Source organism: Natrix helvetica (assembly GCF_964273705.1).
Source record: "Natrix helvetica genome assembly, chromosome: 1".
Lineage (NCBI taxonomy): Eukaryota > Metazoa > Chordata > Lepidosauria > Squamata > Natricidae > Natrix > Natrix helvetica.
In genome coordinates, this window is record NC_138548.1 from 336,931,682 (window position 1) to 336,957,452 (window position 25,771).

A 25,771-nucleotide genomic window follows, 5' to 3' on the forward strand; every position below is an offset into this window, starting at 1 on the left:
GCAACTTCTCTTGGTCCAGGATGTATTGTCACAGTCATTTTTGTGTCTTCGTCACTTCACAATAGCATCTTTACACTTTGCTCTACGTGGCAGCTTTTGAAGAACATCCAAAAAGTCAAATTATTTTTAACAATATTTTTATTGAAATTATTTAATTTCAATTAAATGGTAAAATAATAGTAAAAATCGTGAAAGATAATAAAAATACTAAGTATTGGGGGGAAGCCAGAAAAAGATGTAGAAAATAAAGCGACAGAATAGGAAAAGAGAAATGGTAAAGAAGTGTGTTTTCATATTCTTGACGGTAGCTATAGATGCATTTATATTTTGCCCTCACTCTGTAAAGTTACATCATAATTTATGTACCTGCAGCATCACTGTCTTGTATCTGTTGTGATATTTATTTGGTCTCACCTATCATTGTCACTTCCACTTGTATTTTCTTCTGTTCTACTCTAAAATCTTGGGAATAAAAGAATCTTGCTTTCTACACAGATTGCAATCTCCATGGTTCAAAAGTGAAAATATCTCTTCCAACATTATCCCATCTATATCCTTCTGTTTAAGTTTTTCAGGAAAAAAAATACTTTTCGCCCGCTTGCATTGTATACATATATATTAGATTGATGATACTAATAATGGAAAAAACATGGAATTGGAAATTATTAGAGAATGTTACCAATACTAAAATAATAGAATGACTTAGAATAGGATATTAAAAATACTTTATTATTGGATATATTGAAGATGATATAATGAATTACTATATTTTCCAGTAGAGTGGAGGGAGGGGTCACAGAAGGGTTATTACAGCCTGATTGGTCCATTTGACTGAGAGAAAACTTCTTAACCTTCGGCTTCTCCCGTTGGTTCCCAGTTTCCTCTCAGTCGGTCCAAGACTCAGGTTTGGTTCCTAGTAGGAGTGTTTATGGTTTTTCTAGTTAGTCAGTGTATGGTAATTGATCTTGGTAAAATTGGAATTTTAATTTGATTACCTTTAGAAAATTTATTTTTTGCAGTGGGTCTGCCTTGCAGGGCTGTTGTTTGCTGCCCTCGGAAGGCTGGGAGACTCAGTAGAGGGGGGGGCGCTGGCTTCCTTCCCCCGCCTCGAAGGTCGCTCCGGACTGATGCCTGGTGTCTCGGGCGTGCCGGGCGACCCTACGTGCTATGCACATGTTTTAAAGAGAAAGTCGCAGCGCGCCGGGGCTTTTCAGCGCGAAAGCGACAGATTGGCTTCACATTTGAATTTCTTGCAGTCCGGGGCCGGTTACAGCCCGCGGCGGCGGCGCGGGGCCGTTTTTTTCTTGAATTTGGAGGTCTCCTGGTGAGTAGGAGCTCCAGTGTCTTCTTGGGTGCCGTTGGGGGCGGCGAGCGTGCAAAGGGCCGCCCGCAGGCAGAGGAAGCTAAGGGCGAGGTCGGCGGCCATTTTTAGGTGCGCTTTTGCCAGGGACCGCCCAAAGAAGCCGGCAGCCATTTTGGATCACGTGTCTGGGCATTGCAGCACGGAGGGGCTGGATACAATGTGGCCGTGCAGTTTGTAGTCTTATCGGAGGCCCGGAGCAGGCAATTCCCACCAGCTGAAGGGCCGTTTCCTTTTCAAAATTCATTTGGTGCACGTGAGTGGGGCAATGGCTAATAGAACAGAGGCTCAGCAGGCCGCGCCGTCTCAGGCAGGCGATGATAAGGCTGAACCCACTCCCCCTGTTAGGCCTCGGGCTCCTAGGCCTTCGGCAGAGGACAGACCTTCCAGAGCTCTGCAAAGGGATGAGCTCAGGCGATCCAGGGCTATAGAGAAGGTCATCGAAAGAGCTGAGAAAATACAGGCCCGGGATCCTGGGCCTAGATCCAGATCTCCACGCCCTGTGGCTTCCTGCCCTTCCCCACCTGTGGCCAGGGGGTTCAGCCCTTCTTCTTCTTCCTCTGCTTCCTCATGCAGATCTGATAGGAGTCAGCAGCGGGGGGCCCCTCGCTCTCCTTCTGTTTCCCTGGGGACTAGAGAGGCAGATAGGGGGGACCCGTTGGAAGGTACCTCTGCAGGTCCCGTTAGGGGTAGGAGATCCAGCAGGGCTTATGTGGCACCAGACTATGATACTGAAGGTGATGAGGAGGATCTAGAACACCTCCCTGAGAATCTCAAAAGGCTTATTTCTGCAGCCATCTCTAGGGGCATTTCTCAAAGGGACAGGCCCTACCACCACAGTCGAGTTACTCCCTTTAGTAGGTCCAGATCTAGGGCTTCTTCTCCTTCCCTCATGAGTGAGGTTTCCTCTAGGGGGGAGGCACGGAGGGATGATTGGGGGTTCTCTGAGGAGGAAGATGCGGCCCCTGAGCCGCCTCGTTCTTCTAACCTTTTCCTCCAGGCCATGTTCAAACCGTTACTCAAGAAGGCTAGGAGGACCACCAAGGTGGGCACGGGGGACCCCACGGTCCCACCGCCCACGGATCCAGACATGGTCATGTTCTCAGCGACGGCCACTAATAAAGAGGAGATTCCTGCTCCTCCCCTTTTCTTAGAGGTGGCTACCAGCCAATGGGCCCGTCCTTCCAATTTTCCCCCCCCAGGCAGCAACGACTGTCGCGCCTACAACATGGAAAAGTCTTTTGTGCAGGCTATTCAGCTTCCAGCTATAGATCAGCCCATAGCAGCCCTAGTCTCCTCTTCCCCAGTGGTCTCAGGGGACGCGGCAGACAAACTTAAGCCAGAGGATAAGAGGGCGGAGCTCACTTTACGTAAGAATTATAAGGCCTCAGCATGGGCGGTGCGGGCGGCGGCTGCCGCCTCGTACTTTAACCGAACTACGGTCATGTGGCTCCGCCAGCTTCAGGATCGCATTCCGATCCAAGATGAGCGGGTTCACCAGGATTTAGCTAAGATTATGGCAGCGTGTCAGTATTTGGCTGATGCGACCCTAGACACTGTTAGGTTTGGTTCTAGTGCCTTGGCCACCTCTGTGGCCTCCCGTCGACTCCTGTGGCTCAGGAACTGGCAGATGGACTATAAAGCCAAGTGGGACCTGGTGGCCGCCCCCTTTGCAGGTCCAAATTTGTTTGGGGCTTCCTTAGACTCGATTTTGGTGGAGAACAAAGATAAAAAGAAGGTTATGCCTACATCCACCAAGAAGGCGGAGTCCCGTAGTCACCCCTATCGCAGGACCCAGTTCAAATCCTATGACAGGGATCAGGATCAGCGTTACCAACCATACAGGCAGGACAGGCAGTTCAATAGGCAGAACTTTCAAGATCGTTCTAGGTATCAGCCGCAGTCCAAGCGGCCCTTTCGAGGGGGGGGGGGCGGCCGTCCCTTCCGCAGGGGGAAATGACTCGAACCCGAGTCATCCCATCGGAGGCCGCCTGGCGCTGTATGCGGACAAGTGGGATCAGATCACATCAGACGGTTGGGTCAGGGCGACCGTTCGCCACGGCCTAAGGTTGGAGTTCCTCTCCAAACCCCCGAGCTTTTTCAAGGTCTTCCCTCCGGCTCGGGACCCGGGACACCGGCGTCTCATGGACCTCGCTGTCGCCCATCTCCTAGACATCAGGGCGGTGGAGGTAGTTCCGGGGCCGGAAAGGGGTCAGGGCTACTACTCACATCTGTTCATAGTCCCAAAATCCTCGGGGGGTTGGAGGGCAATCCTCAACCTGAAACGTCTCAACCGCTACCTAGTCTACAGGCGGTTCAAGATGGCGTCCCTGAAATCAGTCCTGCAGGGCATTCGGAAGGGGGATTACATGGCCTCGGTAGACTTGACGGAGGCCTACCTCCACGTCCCCATTCTCCAGTCTCACCGGCGCTATCTCAGGTTTTCTCACCAGGGCAGGCATTACCAGTACCGGGCCCTCCCGTTTGGTCTGGCCTCAGCGCCACGGACGTTCACCAAGGTCCTGGCAGCACTGGCGGCTTACCTACGTTCCATTCCGGTGAGACTTCAGTGCTACTTGGACGACGTCCTGGTACAGGCGAAGTCCCTCCCCAGAGCCACGTCGGATCTTCGGCTGACGATCCGTTGGCTTCAGGAGTTAGGGTTTTCAGTGAACTTTCCCAAGAGCCACCTGTCCCCGTCCAGGCAGATCCTTCACTTAGGGACAGTGATAAACTCCGAGTCAGGGAGGGTTCGCCTATCCCCAGACCGCTTGGCCAGCCTACGTCAACTGGTCTCCTCCGTAAGAAAAAGAAGGTCTGTTTCCATCCTGACCTTGTCTCAGCTTCTGGGGAAGATGGTCTCTTGTATAGGGATCGTGCCCTGGGCCCAGCTCCATCTGCGACCTCTCCAGTGGGCCTTGATTCCAGTCCAGAGAAGGATGATGAGCAACTCCTTGCGGCCAGTTCCTCTACCAGCGGAGGTGAGACTCTCTCTTCAGTGGTGGATGTCCCCGGCGCTGCAACAGGGGGCTTGCTTTTGGGAGCCCGAGAGAGTCACCGTGACGACGGATGCCAGCCTCTTCGGCTGGGGGGCCGTGATGGACTCTGACATGACCCAGGGACGTTGGTCTGCCTCGGATCTCCGCCACAACATCAATTGGCTGGAGCTGAAGGCTGCGAGACTTGCCCTCAGGACTTTTCGTCATCACCTGTGGGGGCGCCATGTCCTCCTGCTCACGGACAATGTGGCGACAAAGGCCCACGTCAATCGCCAGGGGGACACTCACTCCCGTTCCCTTTGGCGAGAGGCGCAGGCATTGGGCTTGTGGGCAGAGAGACACTTGGCTTCGATAGTAGCGGAGCACATCTCGGGGGTGTCCAATCTTCAGGCGGATTGGCTGAGTCGCACGACCCTAGATGACGGCGAGTGGCAACTGGGGTCGGAGTTGTTTCTGAAGATATGCAGCAGATTCGGCACACCCCTGGTGGACCTTTTTGCCTCCCCCGACAACGCCCAGCTGCCGCGTTTCTTCACCCGTTTCCAGTCTCCGTCAGCGGAAGGGGTGGATGCCCTCAGGAGCCGGTGGCCCCCGGGCCTTCTTTATGCCTTTCCTCCCCTTCCCCTCGTTCCCCGTACGATCAGGAAGGTAGTCACAGAGAGGGCTCTCGTTATCCTGTTAGCCCCGTACTGGCCGAGGAGACCATGGTTCGCGGACCTGGTCCAGCTGTCGGTAGCGGACCCCTGGAGGATTCCCCCAGGGGAGGTCGTTCTGAGTCAAGGGGCGTTGCATCACCCAGGGCCTCAGTGGCTTCATCTGACTGCCTGGCTATTGAACGGGGGATCCTGAGGGGGAGGAGACTATCGTTGGGAGTTATAGCCACCTTAGAGGCGTCCAGGAGGCCGTCTACGGTTAGGATTTACAATGCCACTTGGAGGGCATTTGCAAAGTGGTGTATTCCGTTGGGGTTGGATCCCTCTAGGGCTACCGTCCCAGACGTATTGGAGTTCCTTCAGAAGGGGTTAGAGGACGGTCTGTCGCATAATACGCTCCGGCGACAGGTGGCAGCTTTGGCCACCATTCTGGGGGGGGGAGGGTTCCCCCACCCTTTCTCGTTCTCCCTTGATTAAGCGTTTTCTTAAAGGGGCGGCTAACATCCGTCCACCCCCGGTTCATAGGTTCCCGACCTGGGACCTCACTCTGGTCCTCAAGGCTCTGACAGGCTCCCCCTTCGAACCTCTTAGGACGGTGCACATGCGTCTTCTCACCCTTAAGGTGGTGTTTTTAGTGGCCATTACATCAGCCAGGCGCATTTCAGAATTGGGGGCTCTTTCTTCTCGCAGTGATCTGTGTATAGTCCACCAGGACAGGGTTGTCCTGCATTTGGATCCTTCGTTTATTCCGAAGGTGAATTCTCAATTTCACAGGGCCCAAGAGATTGTGCTTCCAAATTTTTGTCCCAATCCTGCAAGGGAGCAGGAGTTCGTGTGGCACAGGCTGGACGTCCGCCGCGCCGTCCGCATATACCTGAAATGGACGGAGGGCATTAGGAGGACCGAGGCGTTGTTCGTCTCTTTTCAGCCGGGCTCGTTGGGACGTAAGGTGTCCTCTTCCACTATCGGGAGGTGGATTAGGTTGGCCATAGTTGAGGCCTACAGTGCTTCCGGGAAAACTCCCCCATCAGGTATCACTGCCCACTCTACCCGCAGTGCCGCTACCACTGCGGCCTGGGCTACCAGAGCACCCTTCGAAAATATTTGCAGGGCGGCCACTTGGGCCTCTCCTACGCCTTTCGTTAGGCACTACCGTTTGGACGCGTATGCCTCGGCTGAGGCATCCTTTGGGCGGCGGGTCCTTCAGAGGGTGGTGGCCGATCCTTCACCTGGGGACCAGTCTACCCGCCCGGGGACATAGCTTGGGTATGTCCCTTCTGTGACCCCTCCCTCCACTCTACTGGAAAAAGAACGTTGGTCTTACCTGAACGTTTTTTTCAGGAGATGTGGAGGGAGGAGTCACATTCCCGCCCTAGTTAGGTAGACAGGGTCCGGGAGGTGTAGGATCGGGTGGCCCCGGGGGGGCTTTCCCTTGTCTTTGTTTGTTGTTACAGATGCATGCAACGACATCGCGGAAACTGGGAACCAACGGGAGAAGCCAAAGGTTAAGAAGTTTTCTCTCAGTCAAATGGACCAATCAGGCTGTAATAACCCTTCTGTGACCCCTCCCTCCACATCTCCTGAAAAAAACGTTCAGGTAAGACCAACGTTCTATATAAATGAATTCATATTTAGAGTACTTTGTTTAAAATGAAGAAGCAATAGTGATAATCAAACAAATGAAGTATTATAACAATGTATACAAATATATTTGATTGACAATATGTGACTTTAGGTAAAGTTTAAGTGATGGCTATGGAAAAAACGCACAAAAACCTTGTAACCAATCGACACATTGTACGTAATTGAAGATGTTTTTATGTTACATGTCTTGTTTGTTTATGTTTGTTTAAAAATAAAAAAAACATTTTTTTAAAAGAGACATAGCAATCTTTTTCTGAGATATCTTCTTCCTGTTGTCTTGGAATTGCTATAAATCTTAAGCAAGATTCTTTTACGTTTGGTTCCAATAAAGGCAAATTGTCCAAAATTGTCTTTACTTATAACTCATACTTTACAAAACTTTCACTTTGTTTCAAGTCTGCAGCCAGATGCCCTACAGATACTTTACTTTTCTTAACTTCTTTCACATCTTTTTTTTTAAATTCCTGCAAATACTTCTTCCATTTTATTTTTACACCATTGCAGTCATCTGTTTGCCAAATTCTTCCAATACTTTCTGCAATGAACCTTATGAAATGCCTTGTCTGTAAGTTGTTCTGAACCCTTGTGTCCTTCTTCTAATTTAGGAGTTTGTCTTGGGTTTGCCATTGTGAGAAAGTGAAAACATGTTGATAAAAGTAAAAGATTTCTCCCCTTTTTTTGTTTTGCTTTGCTACACTCAGCACTTTAGTTCCAATTAGTTCTCCATAGTTACATTTTCATAGTTTAGCATGTATTATCCTTACCTTCTTGTTTTGTAAAATCCACAATTATTCACTGTCCTTAAAAATAAACAAACAGCATTTCCACAAAGATCTGGTCTGTTCGTCTACTGAATTTTGTTGTTTTCAAAGGAACTTTCATAATGCTCCTTTTTTTAAAAAAAATCACTATGCCCTTTATTCATTAAAAAAATTATTGGATTGTGATCTTGTTAAGTTTTTTGCTTTTAAATTAAAATCCTTTAAAATGTTGTTCCCCTTCTTAATTTTAAAAAGAAGGCACTTCATCTCAAGATGCTGATTATCACCTTGCATGGTTCAGGGTCTGGTCATTTTCATGGCACCCTGCTTCACAGTGAACTTCCTACCTTGTAAGATCTGATGGTGATCCTGCTGAAGGTGTCATCCTCTAAATAGTGGCTAGTTCAAGATGACCAAATGTCAGCTGCAAAAGTGCTGATGATCATTAGATGTCAATAAATGGTTAGGTACTCTACATCTTCCTTGAAAGTGACAACAGTTAATCAGTGGAACAGCTTATCTCACTGGAGTTTTTCAAGAAGAGTCTGGACAGCCATTTCTCCAGGGTGGTAGAAGGTCTTCTGCTTGAACAGGGGGTTGGACTAAAAGACCTCCAAGGTCCCTTCTGACTGTGATGTTCTATGTTCTATTTCTTTGCTGCTTACTAATGGCCTTTCTGGATTTTGGCAACCCAGATAGGGCCCCGTTAAAGTAGAATGTGAAAAATGAAGGACCAGTTAGATAAATTATTTCACACTAATAAGCTATGGTGGACAAGGCTATCTGTTCTCTTTATCTTTCCCTGTAGGATACAAATTATTTCTAGACAATTTGCAGACATCATATAATCATGTTGTTACTTTTTTTAAAAAAATGGTATTTTTTTTCCCTACAGGGAGGCTTGTGATTGTTTACTCAGCCATTCTCTAGCAAACATCAAACATGTCCAATTAGCACAGTGATACACTGATGAAAAGCCTGCAAACTAATGTTCACTTGCCCAAGACCCAGATGTTTCTTTGAGAAGATTCAAGCAGGGAAATGCAAAAAAGAAAAAAAAAGAAAAAAAAAGAAAAAGAAAGAACAACAAAAAAGTGTTAAGCTTCAATAATTGAAAATATCCTATCAGTGATCTTGCTTGCATGATAAAATGAGATAAAATTAAATTTTCCAATGTTCTCCTCTGCAGATTTTGTACATAAAGGGGCTGAACATGTCGCTTCGTTTTGGACAACATCTCATCAAGCCTTCTCTTGTGTTTCTGAAGACAGAGCTCTCTTTTGCACTTGTGAACAGGAAACCTGTGGTTCCAGGCCGTATCCTTTTTTCTTCTTCTTCTGGTTAGGAAGTATCAAGCATAACAGATGGCTTTGGATCTCTGGCTATCTGCCTGGAAGTGGGCACTTTTCCTTGCTTCTTGCAGAAGAACAGGTAAGATGTTACTTATATTTATTCTGAAGTCAGTCAGTGGAACATAACATGCTTGATCAGTGTTGCAGAACTTTTGAAAGAGGTTGCTTAGCAACGGTGACCAAAGAGGTGATTTTCCCCTGACCTTTTCACCAAAGGGAGATATATAAATAAACAGGCATTTAGCATTTTTGAAAAAGGAGTTGAACGTGCTTCAAAGATCCTCTCTGTTTTAATTGTTGCATTGTTGGACCAGAAATTAGACCTTTCTGGGTTTCAGTGTGTATGAGGGACAAATTCAGCTGGAATGACTAATTTTCCAGGTGAGCAATGGCTTTTTGAGGGAACGACCGAGACTCAACAGTAAGTCATACGCTCTTATGCCAGAAAGTCCTAGGATCAATCTTAGATATCTAGTAGCATATAATGAAAGAGCCCTCTGCTTTAGTTCCTAGAAAGTTCTCAGAGTGAGAAATGTTGATCTCGGCAGACAAATAGCTGAACCTGGCCTAAGCAACTTCCTAGGTATGATAAGGTGCACGCAGACTAATAATTGTTTTGAGAGATTTGGGTCCTGAAATAGGACATGAACTCTCAGAGAGAAAAAATAGTGCTCAAACTTAATGGGTGGTGTTATGTCCTGGCAGCCAGCAACAGCCAAGCCGTGCCTGATTGGCTAAGACGCGGCTTGGCTGAGCGCGGGCTGACAGGAGCATCTGATTGGTTGTCCTGCCTGACAGCTCCGTATAAATAGCTGTCCCGCAGGAAAGTGCTGAATTCTTTGCTGTACATAGTTGCTGCCTTGTTATCAATAAAGTTGGCTGTTAGTTGCCTCAGACTGAGTCCTGCCTCATCCTTCGGCCAATCTTTTGCAGGTGGGTTGGTTCCTTTGTTTAGATTTAAGCTAGCTTTTTGCATGTGAAAGTTAGCGTTAAACCTTCAAAGCACAATCGATCAATTAAAAGTACTAGAGCAAGCACCCTCCAAATGCTTGGAATTCTCTCTCCTGTAAGTCTATACATTTGCTTTGCTGACCGGGGAATTCTGGGAGTTGAAATCCACAGGTCTTCAAATGGTCCAGGTTGTGAAACACCGTCTTAGACTGATCTCCAGCTGGTGACTGCAAAAAATAGCACAGTGGGAAACAGTGGCCCATATAAACATCTAGAAAACCCTAGCAGCACTTCCTCGATCGGTTGAACTCTCCCCTTTTCATCTGGATGTGTTTAATTAGTATGTCTAATAGATGCTGAGGATAATGGATGGTGGTTCATTTTATAGCACTGGAATCTCACTGCCCATATTTATAAAGAAATCAAACGCATAGTTGAAAAACAGTGATCTTTCCAATAGTGATGAACTTCATTAGCCTAGAAACTATTGATATGGCTGTCACTAGCTGCCAATTATGATGACCATACATTACTTCTTACATTGGAAACACTTTTCTCTCAGGGCCAATTGCTGGAGAACATAATGGTTACAGAGAGTTTTGCTTCTGCTTGCTGCTTATGGTTTATTGATGGCGTATTGATTGACCATTTATGGAATCAAAATAATTAGGCCTTTGGAATGATACAAAAAGATTGTTCTCTGTAATGGCCCAAACTTCATGGAAGATCCTTCCATTGTGTATTGATTATCCTTCATGAAATAGGGCTTCTGAAAAGCAGTAAGGATGGAATGGTTCTTGAGTGGTTTTGGTCCTTGGTGGTTATCTTGAATGGAAGTGATAATATGAATTTATGGTATAAGGTACTTATAGATTTAGTCAAGTCGTTGGCTGTTTTTCATCTCACTGTGTGCATTATAATGTGTAAGGAGGGGCAGACATTTAGGCCAGGGGATTATTCATAAAGTGAGCCATGTTCTGGGAAGGCTGCCTAGCAAGCATGAACTGCTGGAAACATCAACAGCTCCAAGGAAGGAGACTAAAATTCAGCATACATCAGTGGTCCCCCTTGGTTACTCTCATGCCATCATAATGTTTAATATGAAGACTTTATAGCAGTCATGATGTAAATTATTACTGTGGATGATTATCTTGTTTTATATGGATTGTAAGCTGCTGTGAGTCCATGTGGATTTGAACAGCACAAAAATTTAACAAACAAATGCATAAGTAAATGTAATCATACAATAGCTGGCAGGCATCTTGCTTTAAAAGCTAAACTTTGGACCTCAGTAAACCATGCAAAGTGATACATGCTTCCCAATTAGACTACAGCATGGACGATTTTACATTAGTGTTTAATGCCTTAATGAATCTTGAAAGCAAGTTGAATCCACCTGTTTATTTTAACAGGAAAAAAAATGTTGAACTGTGTAATCACATGTGCGTGAGTGTTTAGCATGTTTCCTAATGTTACAATTTGTAATAATGCATGTATGCACTGTTGGGTAAGCGTTTACTTAAAAAAACATATTTCCCAGCATTTAACTAAGAGAGACAAACTAAGGGGTGGGGAGGGGGGAGAAGAAAGGCTATACACTGTGTGTGTGTAAAAAAAAAAAATCAAGATTGAGATTTTGCCCACACAACTGAAGTCCTCTTTTTATGTATATCATACAGTCCAGTAGATGTACCTGGGTGGGGTACTACCCTGATAAAAGCAGAATTTGCTAAATAAATAAAGTGTTTGCGAGCCAGGAGAAGATAACAATAAAGGAATATCTGCCAGTTCCGACAGGGAATATATTTCCTATATTTTACAGTAGTAATTTTATCTACTTGGGTTTGACTCACTTAGAGAATGCCTTTTAATATATCTGTTTCCTAGCAGACAATGAAATATTAACATATTTGAATTTCTGTAAGTTGCAGACAAAAGGAATGGCTTTAAAAGCTGATTCAATTCAGATGTCAGGTTAATTAACTTGTGTGTTTTGAAATATTCAGGTTTCCAAAAAGGAGGGGCAGACATTTAGGCCGGGGGATTATTCATAAAGTGAGCCATATTCTGGGAAGGCTGCCTAGCAAGCATGAACTGCTGGAAACATCAAAATCTCCAAGGAAGGAGACTAAAATTCAGCATACACCAGTGGTCCCCCTTGGTTACTCTCATGCCATCATAATGTTTAATATGCACATACACATTTTATTGATTAAGACTTTCTCTTTCTCCAATTGATAAGCCTGCACATTCAATCATGTATTTCCTTTGTAACAACACTGAGGTTAATACATCCCCAAATTAAATTAGGTATATTTGATTTAAACAAATAGCTTGAAAAATCCAATCTAGCCAGTGTGTGTAATTTTGGATTCATAAATGATCTTGTTTGACCTGTTTTCCAATCCCTAGGTTTGATTTCTTTTCTCTTTTATGGTGTTCATTTTATTTATTTCTCTCCCATATCTATAAACTAGACAGCATTTATTTTAACTCCCTGAACTTATGATTCTGTATTAGTTTTTTATACTGGTTCATTTTTGCTGGCTTTTGAAACTGGAACTACAGTATGGCTTTACGTAGGGCTCTAAATGAGTCCTGCTCAGGGATTTTTGTCCCTATGTGAGAGAAAGTTAATCATGTTCATCTTTCATTATCCCCATGTTGGAGGAAAAAAAAACATTGACAAGAAGAGGCTGTTGCATATACATTAATTGCCCTTGTCAGTTACAATCCTATGTGATTGGGGTTGGAAGCCACAAGAAAAATAATTATCTGTGCATCCAGTTTCTTCTCTTGGAAGATAATTTTTATAGTTCAGGATTGAACTATGAGGTCCTTGATGCTCTCTGAATTTGGTGGTTTTTTTTGGGGGGGGGGAATGTTTGCCCAATTACCGTATTTAACATCAACAATCCTACACCAGCACTGATGATATTAGCTATTTGGGTAATGAAATGTCTGCAAGAAAGCAGCCAAGCTGAGAGAACATTAAGGACCCCACATTTTTTTCCCCTTCTCGACTGTCCTCAAAGAATGAAGAGGATGAGGAAGGGAGCTGAGGGTCAGATGACAAGCAAACAGGCCCAGAATACATGGACAGATTACCAATTCATGTGATAATATTGGGATGGGAAGAAGGAAATGACTAGATGATCAGACATTTAGTAATCACTCACCATGATAACTCAGTGGCAACTAATCACGATTGGAAGTACAAGCCTTGTGAATGCCTATTTCTAAAGGACAACTGAATATTAACTGTCCATATATCCTGTTTGTGATACAATAATCACAATAACTGTGTGAGAAAGTTCCCAGGTGAAGAAAATACAATAGGCTAGGGGTGTCCAAACTTGGCAACTTTAAGACTTGTGGACTTCAACTCCCAGAATTCCCCAGCCAGCTGGGGAATTCTGGGAGTTGAAGTCCACAAGTCTTAAAGTTGCCAAGTTTGGACACCCCTGCAGTAGGCCTTTGGGCTAATCCAGAATTTGGATGTATGCCCATTAAATCTAAATTTTGATTGCCTGATTCCTTGTCTTCATGCCAATTTAATAATAATACATTATTTCCTTGTTTGATGTTGTCTCAGCCGCAGACGTATTTAAGGGTTTCTGAAAGACAAGACTTATATAAACACGAAAATACTGTACAGACTGAGAAGGATCTCTGAGGGAATAGTGGAATTTCAGATGCCTCAGTAGTCAAGCAAGGCTTGTTTACACAGCCATTATCCTGTGATAACAATCCCTTAATCCGAGAAGGTCAAAAACCAAAGCTTGCTCGCTTGAAATATATTTTAGAGAGAAACTCTGAACTTCTTTGTATGCTTGAGGGATTTGGTGGACAGGTAGAAGATGTTTAAGAGACCTTTTGTCGAGTATCTGAACTTCAAGATGTGCTTGAACTTGCTTGTTGAATAACGACTAAACGAGAATTGTAATAACTAAAATGAAGCAGAGCTGTAAAAATCACCGAGTGATTGCTGTATCCCAAAGATATGTGCTTAAAGTATGACCAATGAAATAAGGGATTTGATTTAAACATTGTATAGCTGGGAGATGAATGATGTTGAATGAAATCTAGAGAATATTTTATTATTACCTTCTCATAATCTGTGTTCAGTGATTGGGTTCATGTGTTTTGGACCAACAAATACAACAAATAATCAATTGTTCTGATAATGACTAGTTTAAAAGATAAGAATAATTTAAATCCAATTTTTTCATGTGGTAAAATAGCCTTCTTTAACTGCAATTTAAACAATTCCCAGTCAGCATGAAGATGATTGGTTTAAATGTTCAACACATCTCAAAAATAGATATTTCTGTTTTTTACCTAAGAAATATATATCGCTTTATGGCCACCTATTTTTTTTTACTTTAGATATACTTTAATAAGTTTCCATTCAATATTTGTAACTGTATAACTTAACTTAATATATTTCTCTGGAGAACATTGGCTTTTTTTAAAAAAAAATACTTTTTAGTAAAGAAGTGTTTTACAAAGCAAAGAAAAAAGAAAGTAAAAAAGAAATTAAGAAAATAAGAAAGAAAAGAAAGAAAAGAGATAAAAAAGGGAGAAAGAAACAATATAAAATAATATCTCCCAATCTTTTTTACACCAGTTATAAATGCATTTGTATTTTATCGCCTTGGTTATTCCCTTCTTTCCATATTCTAACTTTCCTAATCATTCAACCCACATATCACAAGTTCATTGATTTCCATGTTCAGCAAAAATTATATTTCCAGTCATTGACAAATCTATTAATTTTTCTCTCTGATCAAACAAATCAATTTTTCCATCTCTGCAAATTCTGACATCTTTATTGACCATTACTTCGTTCTGAGTATTTTAGCCTGTTTCTATCTTTCTGCATAAACTAACCTTGCTGCTCCTACTATGTACAAAAACAATTGTGCATACATGTTTTATAATTGTCTTTCCATTAGTCCTAGGAAGAAAAGTTCTTGAAGAAAATTGGGATTTGGATTGCTTATGTATTAAGGTTTTTCAAAGCTTTTGCTCTCATGCTACCCATGACCTAGATTAGGGTTTTACAGAAAAATTACATTACAGAAAAATATCTGAAATGTCTGCCTCTTCTACAAACTGGAAAAATAGAAGAGATCCTGGTCTTCATTATAGGTGTGTCATGTTCTCACATAGTTTTTATTTGTATTCTAACCAATAGAGACTCTCATTTTTTTCTAAAAACCTGCCACTAAACAATAGCAATAGCACTTGCAATTGCAATTGCACTTAGACTTATATATCGCTTCACAATGCTTTACAGCCCTCTCTAAGTGCTTTACAGAGGCAGCATATTTCTCCCAACAATCTGGGTCCTCATTTTACCCACCTCAGAAGGATGGAAGGCTGAGTCAACCTTGAGCCTGGTGAGATTTGATCTGCCAAACTGCTGGCAGCCAGTGATCAGCAGAAGTAGCCTGCAGTACTACATTTTAACCACTGCACCACCGCGGCTCTTGCGCCAGTTAGACTTATACACTGCTTCATAGTGCTTTACAGCCCTCTGTAAGCAGTCTACAGGGTCAGCATATTGCCTCCAACAATATGGGGAGGATGTGGATCCTCATTTTGCTGATCTCGGGAGAATAGAAGGTTAAGTCAACCTTGAGTCAGTAAGAATTGAACTGCTTACAGTTGGCAGAATTAACCTGCAAAATTGCATTCTAACCACTGCACCACCATGTATCTCACCAATGTTTTTGTTGTTGTTGTTGTTGTTGATGGCCATTTGCTTGTTTTCAGAGAAGTCCCATCTATTACAATCTTATAATGATGGGATTTCTCTGAAAACAAGCAAAGTGACCATAGTCTGTCAAAAGTGGATATTTGAACATTTTTTCTCCCTTCCCATTAGAAAGCTCCAGATGTACTTGAGTTCAGCTGGATTTGTTCCTGGTGATATCATGGACGCATCTATGGAGTTTGCTTGGCAATAATATGGAAGTCCCTCACTTTTCCATGTGATCTTGAAAATAACTCCGATATGGTCATGCAGGAGATCAATAGGAAATGCTCAGCTCTTCTGGCACTCAACATTGGCAGTGCTTATAAATCCCTTGGACCATTTGGGTTCTGTTTCCTGGTTTGGCTCACACACAGGGCTTAACTTGGATCTCTAGAATGTCCACCCACAGGGACACTCAGCGGAATTTATGTGTCAGATTAAATGGCTGCCCATTGATCCAGTGAAACTCAAGGTGGAACAAAATCCTTTCCCCCCACCCCTTATTATCATCATCACTGTTGTTGTTGTTAGTTGCAAAGTCATGTCTGACCCATTGCGACCCCATGGACAACGTTCCTCCAGACCTTCCTGTCCTCTACCATCCTCCAGAGTCCATTTAAGCTCACACCTACTGCTTTGGTGACTCCATCCAGCCACCTCATTCTCTATCGTCCCATTCTTCTTTTGCCCTCAATCTTTCCCAGCATTGGGCTCTTCTCCTGTGAGTACTTCCTTCTCATTAGGTAGCCAAAGTATTTGAGTTTCATCTTCAGATCTGGCCTTCCAAAGAGCAGTCAGAGTTGATCTCCTCTAGGACTGACCGGTTTGATCGCCTTGCAGTCCAAGAGACTTGCAGGAGTCTCCTCTAGCACCATAGTTCAAAGGCCTCAATTCTTTGGCGCTCAGCCTTCTTTATTGTCCAACTTTCACAGCCATACATTGCAACTGGGGGAATAATAATAATAATAATTTGGAGCACAACATGCCAGACATCACGGTTGTAGAGGGCCAAAGTATACAGTTTATTGATATCGCTGTTCCTGGAGATGCCAGAGTCGAAGAAAAAGAACTAGAAAAAATAATGAAATATCGCGACCTGGCCATTGAAACTACATGGCTATGGATGAAGCATGTAACAGTGATACCCATTGTCATCGGGGCACTTGGCACCATGTCCAAGACTTTTACAAGATACATCAACAACCGTATCAACCATTAGCACCAGTCACTGGTATTTATAATACATTTTTGAAATGTTCAGTTGACAGAGTTTCATGTTTAATGAATAAAGTATATAAATAACAACAACAACAACAACAACAACAACAACAACAACAACCAATTTTATAAGAGCTTAGAAAGTGGAGATGGAGTAACAACAAATGAAAAGCTTGATAAAGAGAAAGCTCTGAAATTCTGGAAGAATTTGTGGGAAAACAACAAGAAGCACAACAGAAATGCAACATGGATCAAGCAGGTTGAGGATTCTAAAAGTGCATAAAATGGAAGGTTTGAAAATAACAAAAGAAATGATGCAAAGGCAGTCAAGAAAAGTAAAGAATTGGAGTACACCTGGACCAGATGAGCTACATGGTTTCTAGCTAAAGGCACTTACAAGTATGCACGAAAGATTGGTAGCCCGAATGAACCAGATCTTAAAAACACCTGACAATGATGAATGGATGACAACTGGAAGGACATTTTTGATCCAAAAAGATAAAGAAAAAGGACCCTGGAAACTATAGGCCAATCAACCTGTTTGCCAACAACATACAAGCTCCTTACTGGTATCATTGCAAACCAAATTTACAGATACTTCGAAAGAAATGACTTGCTTCCTGTAGAACAGAAAGGATGCTGCAAAAATTCAAGAGGAATAAAGGACCAACTGCTGATTGACATGCTAATCCTAAAGAATTCAAAGAAAAGACGAACCAAGCTGTTCATGGCTTGGATAGACTATAAGAAAGCCTTTGATTCAGTTCCCCACAGCTGGATCAAGAAATGCCTGAAAATCTTTGGCATTAGCAGCAACATACAAAAATTCATTGAAACTTCAATGAACCTCTGGAAAATGAAGCTTATGGCTAATGGAGAAGAACTGGGTGAAGTTGAAATTAAACGAGGCATTTTCCAGGGTGATTCCCTTTCACCCCTACTTTTTATACTCTCAATGCTACCACTGACAACCATTTTGAAGGTGAACTGTGGATACGAACTTGCAAAGAAAGGACTGAAAATTTCACACTTGGTGTACATGGATGATTTGAAGCTGTTTGGTAAAACAAAAGCTGAACTGAATTTATTAATTGAAAGCACAAAAGAATTTAGCCAAGACATTGGTATGCAGTTTGGAATTGACAAATGTGCAACAATGGCAATCAAGGCAGGTAAGGTCCTAGAACAGTGATGGTGAACCTTTTTTGGCTCGCGTGCCACAAATGGGGGGAGCGCAGGGGGGTCGAGGGCGGGCGTGCCGCACCCATAATGCAACGCGTGACACCCCCCCAGTGCGCATCCGCGCACAACCCCCCCCCATTTTTGCATTTTTTTTTGCCCTCCCCAGGCTCCAGGGGCTTTATAGGAGCCTGGGGAGGGCGAAAAGAGCCCCCCCCCGGAGGCTTCAGGGACCGTCCCTGAAGCCTTCGGAGCGCTTAAAACGACCCTCTGAGCAAACCGGAAGTGACTTCCGGGTTGCTCGGAGGGTCGTTTTAAGCACTCCGAAGGCTTCAGGGACCGTCCGAGGCTTCCCTGATGCCTTCGGAGCGCTTAAAACGACCCTCCGAGCAACCCAGAAGCCACTTCCAGTTTGCTCGGAGGGTGGTTTTAAGCGTTCCAAAGGCTTCAGGGACGGCCCCTGAAGCCTCCGGGGGGGCGGGGAGGCTCTTTTCGCCCTCCCCAGGCTCCTATAAAGCCTCTGGAGCCTGGGGAGGGCAAAAAATAGCTTTTTAAAAGGTGAACTCAGCGCTTCGCGTGCCCTGACAAATGGCTCCGCGTGCCACTTGTGGCACGCGTGCCATAGGTTTGCCATCACGGTCCTAGAAGATGATGGAATACAACATGAGAATGAAGAAATGATAAAGGCAGTAAAACCAGAAGAAGGCTACAAGTACTTGGGGATTTTAGAGGCCTCTGACTATAATAAATAAAAGGAATTAACCTCAGCCAAGTACATTCGACGAATTTGCAACATATTAAAGTCCAAACTGAGTGGAGGAAACATCATAAAAGCCATAAATACCCGGGATATACCTGTGATTCGATACTCTGCAGGAATAATTAACTGGACCCAGATGGAGTTGGACAATTTGGACAGAAAAACAAGGAAGCTTATGACAATGAATCATGCTTTGCACCCTAAAAGTGATGTTGACCGATTGTATCTACCAAGAACAGAAGGTGGTCGAAGACTCCTACAAGTAAAGCAGACTGTGGAAGAAGAAAGACACAGCTTGAATGATTACATCCAGAAAAGTGAAGAACCAATGATTAAGGAAGTAAATAAAGGAGGCCTTTTGAAGACAATAAGTTAAAAGCTGAATATAAGAAAGAAGTAATTGAGAGCTGAAAATTGGAAAAGCAAAGCTATGCATGGCCAATACTTGAAAAGTATTGAAGGCAAAGCTGACCAAAAACTAACTTGGAACTGGTTAAGATCAGGAGTACTGAAAAAAGAAACAGAAGGCTTTATTTTGGCAGCTCAAGAACAAGCCTTAGCCACAAACTGCATGAAGCCAAAAATTCAACATGTTACTACCAACAGCAAATGTCACCTCTGTAATGAGAAAGATGAGACAGTCAACCACTTGATCAGTGGGTGCAGCAAAATTTCACAAACTGACTACCTACAATGCCATGACTGCATTGCTAAGATTATTCATTGGAAATTGTGCCAAAAGTTTGGATTTGGGTACAGCAAAAAGAACTGGGACCATCAGGTTGAGAAGGTTTTAGAGAATGAGAAAGTCAAGATCTTGTGGGACTTCAGAATCCAGACTGACAGGCACTTGGCCTACAACACACCTGACATAACAATAATTGAAAAGAAAAAAAGTATGGTTCATTGACGTTGCAATACCTGGTGATGCACGAATTGAAGATAAACAGCAAGAAAAAAATCACAAAATACCGGGACTTGCAAATTGAGGTTGAGCGACTGTGGAAAAAGAAATCATGTGTTGTCCCAATTGTAATTGGAGCCCTTGGAGCAATACCTAAAGGGCTACCTCACTATTTGGAAATTCTAAATTTACCTGACTTGAACATTCTGATTCTACAAAAAACCACCCTACTTGGAACAACTTATATCCTCCGATGTTACCTTAACAGTTCCTAGGTCCTTGGTTAGGACTCCAGCTGTTAGGCTACCAACCAGCCCTAAAGGCTGTGAATCTCACCAAAGATTAACCACATAATAATACTTTATTCATTAAACATGAAACTCAATCAACTGAACATTCAAAAATGCATCACAAATACCATTGACTGGTGCTAATGGTTGATACAGGTTGCTGCCAGCATTCTAGGTATCAACTAAGTATCTTCTTAAAATATATCATGTTCTGAGTAGCACAGTTTTTTGCAGTTCCGTTGGTGTTATTGCAGGAAGTTGCAATTTGTTGATGTATTTTATAAAATTCTTGGACATGGTACCAAGACAATGGGTATCCCTGTTCTTGTTCTTGTTGTTCTTGTTATTATTATCTTCAAGCTGAGAGGTCTCTGCAGTTTGAAAGAGGTTTTTTTTTTAATGTAGCAACTAGGTAGGGAGTTGGCATGTGGTAGGTTTGTAATTCCTAATTTGAGGTCTATGTTAGTCAAGCTTCATCATGGGATGGGATGTAATAGATTTCATCAATTAATCTTATGTATACCACATCTGGGCTGCAAAAATTGAGGCAGTCATTAGCCCAAAGAGCCATTGCCCAGTCATGGGAAATCAGGAAAAAAGAAGGCTGGAGAGGAGAGAAAATATTTTGCCTTCTATTAAACTGGTGTTTCATAACTGCTTCCCCCCCCCCCCCCAGCTTCCAAATGTAGCTCTCTATGAAGTCTTTGTTTTCGTCCTGGGTTAACGCATGAAAAATGAATTTGAACATTAATAGAATCCATTTGCAGAGCAGGGCTTTTATTGTAAATAAAATTATTCATTTGTTATGTCCTATTGTTTTCAGCAGACACAGTATTGATCGCTGGGTTTCTGCTCAGGGATGCTATAAGGAATGCTGGTATAAGAAGGGAACAGAACAACATTTGTAAATTGATTGAATGTAAAACATAATGACAGAGACAAACATTATTTCTACAGCAGAGTTATATTATACAATGTATTTTTCAACAGCTTATTGAGCCGGTTATTGAAAAGAGCAGGAACAATGGGCAGGATGTTACTAGGACCAAACAGTTATTTTGGCGATTCATTCAGAACATTGTGACCTTACAAAATATGCATTCAAAATGAAAAAAAAAATAACATTTTTTGGTCTACTTTTAATGCAGTGAAAACTTTTGTGCTAAGATAAACTTTGACAGCAGTAGGTGAATTGCTTCAGGAGAAAATTGAGTTTTATACATTGGGTTTTTAGAAGACGGGTAAAGAAGCCCATAAAGCAGATGAGCTCATATCCTCATGTAGGATAAGGCACAAATTGAGCAGAGCCCAGACGTTAGTAGGATCTGATTTGAAAAAAAATGTTTATAGGAAACCCAGGTTATTATCTTAGATGCTGAAGCCATTTGAACTCAATTGTGTTCAATTAGATGTTAAATTTCTAGGCTATAGCGGACATTATATTTCACCAGTTCAGAGGAAAGCAGTAAATCCCCTGAAGGGGATGTTGAATCAAGGAAGAGAGCAATAAATGGAGAACACATCTTTGACCTAAACTTTGTTTTCCTCCCGATTCTTCAAAGGTTTTAAAAGGTCCACCAAATTTTCTGCTAGTGAAACAGATAAATGCTCATTTGTAATGTGCACAGGAGATCACGTGTGCTGTAATGGATCTCTCAAAATTAATCTGCCATGTGAAATGGAGTCTTAGCTGTTGAAAATGGATCAGGACATATTTCAAACCTTGGACCACGTTGATTCAGATCCCGAAGAATGAAACTGGGATTCTTCCAATGCAGATGAAACTTGTATTGATTGGAACCCACATAAAACTGTGATTAGTCATGCAGAGTATGGGGGACCATAAGAAGAGAAAGAGACAACAAGTCTGCAAAAGTTGAAACACTTCTCCAGAAGTATTTAAGGGCAGTGTTTGTAGAGAGTCCTTGGTGCTCTCTGAGCTTAGTTGTTTTCTTGCAGACATTTCATTACCCAACTAGGTAACATCACCAGTGCCTCTGAAAACAGCTCATAGAGCACCACAGTTCAAATATTGACCTATAAATATTGTCTTCTAGAACAGTGTCTCTCAACCTTGCCAAATTTAAGATGTCTGGACTTTTAAGAGCAGCTAGGGAAATAATTAGAGCCATGGTAGCACAGTAGTTAGAAGGCAGTACTGCAGCTAATTCTGCTGCCTGCCGGCTGCCTGCAATTTGGGCAGTTCAAATCTCACCAGGCTCAACGTTGACTCAACCTTCCATCCTTCCGAGGTCGGTAACATGAGGATCCAAATTGTTGGGGGCAATATGACTCTGTAAACCGCTTGGAGAGGGCTGTAAAGTACTTTGAAGTGGTATATAAGTCTAAGTGCTATTGCTATTGCTAGATGTTTTTAAGGCCAAGAAACACTGAGCTAAAGTACAGGAGATGCAATTTGTGATTACTATGGGAGAGGGATATTGAAATAATATATGGCAAGATTCTGCATGGTTGTTTTCTGGTGACATTAGTAGATCCTGGGAGAATGTAGTATTGGAAAAATGTTGGAGATATGTTGCCCTTGACATGGTTTCCTTAGTGACTACCATCCATTCCTATTGTACTGCTCTTTGGTGCCAGTTAGAAAAACAAGTCTTCTGCTGGTTTTCATGAACATTAGCTTCCTAGCTCTTGTTCAACTTCTACAATTCTACAGGTTTTTAAAATAATATTTCTTACGTGCTATACTATATGTTTCTTTTATTCGGCCTTTCCCCCCAAAATGTTAGTGTTAAGTGTGGTGGTTGACCATATTCTTTTTGAATAGTAAAGGAAGGCTGCTCTTGCATTACTTTCTATTTACTTGATTGATTTGATGACTTTACTGTCTGGGCTGGTCAAAAATCGAATAGTATTCCAAGCAAGGAAACGCTGCTTTCATATTCTTCAACTATAACATCATGTTTTGTTTTTTTTATTGCAACTGTAGCAGTTTTCATTATAGTAATACAAAATAATAGGGTTGTTCTGTTCAGCCAGTTGCATCCGCATAGTTTGTTAAATAGGTGATGAAAGTATAAACGGTTCCTTTTGGAAGTGTGTAAAATATTATCTGATACTGATCCCTTAGGTCCACGGTGTTTTATTTACAAGGGAGGATATATTATTTTATTTTACTTAATTGAAGAACTGCGTAGAATAAGGGTGTCAAACACACATTGACGCGGTTGGCATCACGTGACGTATCAGGACTTTTTTCTCCTTCGCTAAACTGGGTGTGGGTGTGGCCAGCTTTTGATGCATCCAGCCCATGGGCCGGGAGTTTGACAACCCTGGTGTAGAAGATCTGTAATAGTCTATCTCACTTCCCCAAAGGCCCCTTGATTGGGTCATGTTGCCCCGAATTCAGGGCCTATATATTTCTTTAAATCTATTTTTTATCTACCCAATGTCAATGCATAAAGTTAAGCAAAGTAATAAATCAAAGAAACAAGCCCACCGAAAAGTCCAAGTAGTCTTAGGAGGCAGTCTTAAGAGATGATAGCATCTGGCAGACTTGTTTGGGCTTGGGAGCTAAGCATGTGCACTGGAGCTGACAGAGTAATGCCTCGCGTGCCCTCAGAAATGGCTCCGAGTGCCACCTGTGGCACACATAGGTTCGCCATCACAGCTCTAAGGACTGTCAGGACTCCTGGTAGATTAAATAGTTCAAACAACATTCCAAAACAAGGTAATAGCAAATAACTGCATTTGTGGATGTATTGCCCCACCTCAACAATTGAACTAAAGGAGAGCCAAGGAGCAGACAGTTGAACCCTGATGTTTAAATAGCTCCATTCAGGTCGGGGGTTTGATGAGGACTTCTCAACTTGCAAAGTTGAGAGAACTCCCAACAGTTTCTCATGATGTCAGTTCCTGTGAATTGGCTGTTCTGAAAATTGTCACAACTTTGTAAGAACAGCTGGGCAGTTCTTATCCTAAAATTATTTTTCCCCATGACAAATAACTGCCCTTCATAGCCCCTTTTCTTTGAAGGAAAAAGTACGACATTAAAGAACAGAAGTATAGAATAGTTTTAGACTCATGGTTCTTTAAAAGCCCCACTTTATGATGGATGCGATATCTAAAAAAAAAAAGTGATTTCTCTCCTTTTTATTCTTAACCTCATGGAGAAGAACTTAGTAGCTGTGAATACTATGAACATGAACAAAAAGAAAACTGGCAAACATAGCTTTGTAGTAACAGGCTGCTTTAATAAATCAGTGAGCAGTATGTTACTCTCGAATATTGCCCGTAGCCCGGGATGTTTTATTTCCCCATCCATGCATTAACGTTTTTACTACTGAGTTTTTACTACTCTCTCCCTTCCCAATCCTAGTATCTTGGGGTTAAAATGATTGTTGAATCTTTGGTATGTGTCCTATATATGTGATGATTTTCCCACTCCTCATGGTAACCCCTTTATAATCACTTTTTCCTTGCAGTATCCTTTAAAAAAATGGAAGAAAAGATGGCAAAGCTTGAAATTATTATTGGTGATTGATTGATTGATGATTTGATTATGTGCCATAAAAAAGTTTTCAACTACTAGTGACACTTAGATATTCTCCATGACAATCTATTTGTAACCTGTTCTTTCTATCTCCCAACAGTATATTCAATCATTACTGTATCTGAGTCCAGCCATACTGATGCTGAATGCCCTCTTCTTCTCTTTCCTTCCATCTTTCCCAGCATTAGAACCTCTTCCCATAATGTGTCTGAATTAAGATAGTTTGAGCCTCATCACTTATGTCTCAAGTAAGAATTCTGGATTGATTTGTTTGATGAGCCGTTGGTTTGTTTTCTTGGTTGTCCATGCTATCCTCAGTAGTTCTCTCCAGCACCAAAATTAAGGAGGTAACCTTTTCCATGTGTATTATATGTTTAAAACAAATCCTTATAACTGTAAGGATTCCAAGCAACACCCCCAACAAAAGAAGACTCTGAGGCAGACAGTTCCTCAAAGTTCCATTTTATTAGAGATGTCATATTGGCACATCTGGGAAAACCCAAATCTGAAAGCTTCCAGGTTTTTTTCACCCAAAAGAATGTGCAAGTCCCTTCCCCTGCACCCACATGTCCATCACATGTGGCAATCAGGCACCATCCCAACGGGAGATGCCTCCCAGTCACGCCACTCCAGCTGTAGGGCGATGCCCTTGACTCTCTGAGAAAGGTATGTTATTATATCATATATCTCCCATGCTCCATATAATCCCTCCCCCCATTTTCCCACAGTAGAAAATGTGGCAGGCTGGAAGGCCCAAATGTTGGTTTCCAGGTCTGAGAATAGTTACTGTCTGCCAAAGACAGCTTTCCCATACTGCAGTCTTTACCAAACCAAGATTTAACTCATATTATTTGTTCCCAGAAATGGCCTTATTCTTCTCTTCTTTGACTTGAAGGATATCTTTGATAATGGGGAACTTGGGGGAAAAAATATTTCACATTATTCTTGTTACTACCAATTGACTGCTAATCCCAGAAGAGTCTTACTAAGCCTTAGAATGTCTGTAAGGATATTTATTTTATTTAGCATATGGAAACATGTTTTTTTTTTAAAAAAAGCACCTTACATTCCCAGTGAACAAATACGAAGCTATTTACTCTGTTTACACATTCAAAGGTAGATTATTTATATAGTCAATGCATGATGGAGTTGCATACAGAAAGTCTCTGGGATTGTTCCACCATATGTCTCACTGTCTGCTTTGAAGCAACACAGCTGCATTCCAAAGAAGAATGCTTTCTTCATTTGTGGAGGAGACTACTGCATGCCAATCATGTTGAGTCCTAATTTTATTAAGGTCTTACAGTAAATTCAGAGATGGGTTTCACAGAAGTTCATCCATGGTTCGCTGTGAGTGAGTGCGCCTTCTGCGCATGTGCTTTGCTCGCACGTGCGCCTTGCATGCATGCACACGGCTTCAAAA

General features: G+C 42.5%; 1 protein-coding gene across 1 annotated transcript in view; it reads left to right on the forward strand.

Moving 5' to 3' along the window:
• Positions 1–25,771, forward strand: part of FHIT (fragile histidine triad diadenosine triphosphatase) — a 1,079,102-nt gene that overhangs the window by 113,339 nt on the left and 939,992 nt on the right. The window contains exon 2 of the mRNA XM_081932721.1: positions 8,607–8,733. Coding sequence (XP_081788847.1) covers positions 8,607–8,733 — 127 coding nt within the window. The remainder of the gene's footprint in view (positions 1–8,606; positions 8,734–25,771) is intronic.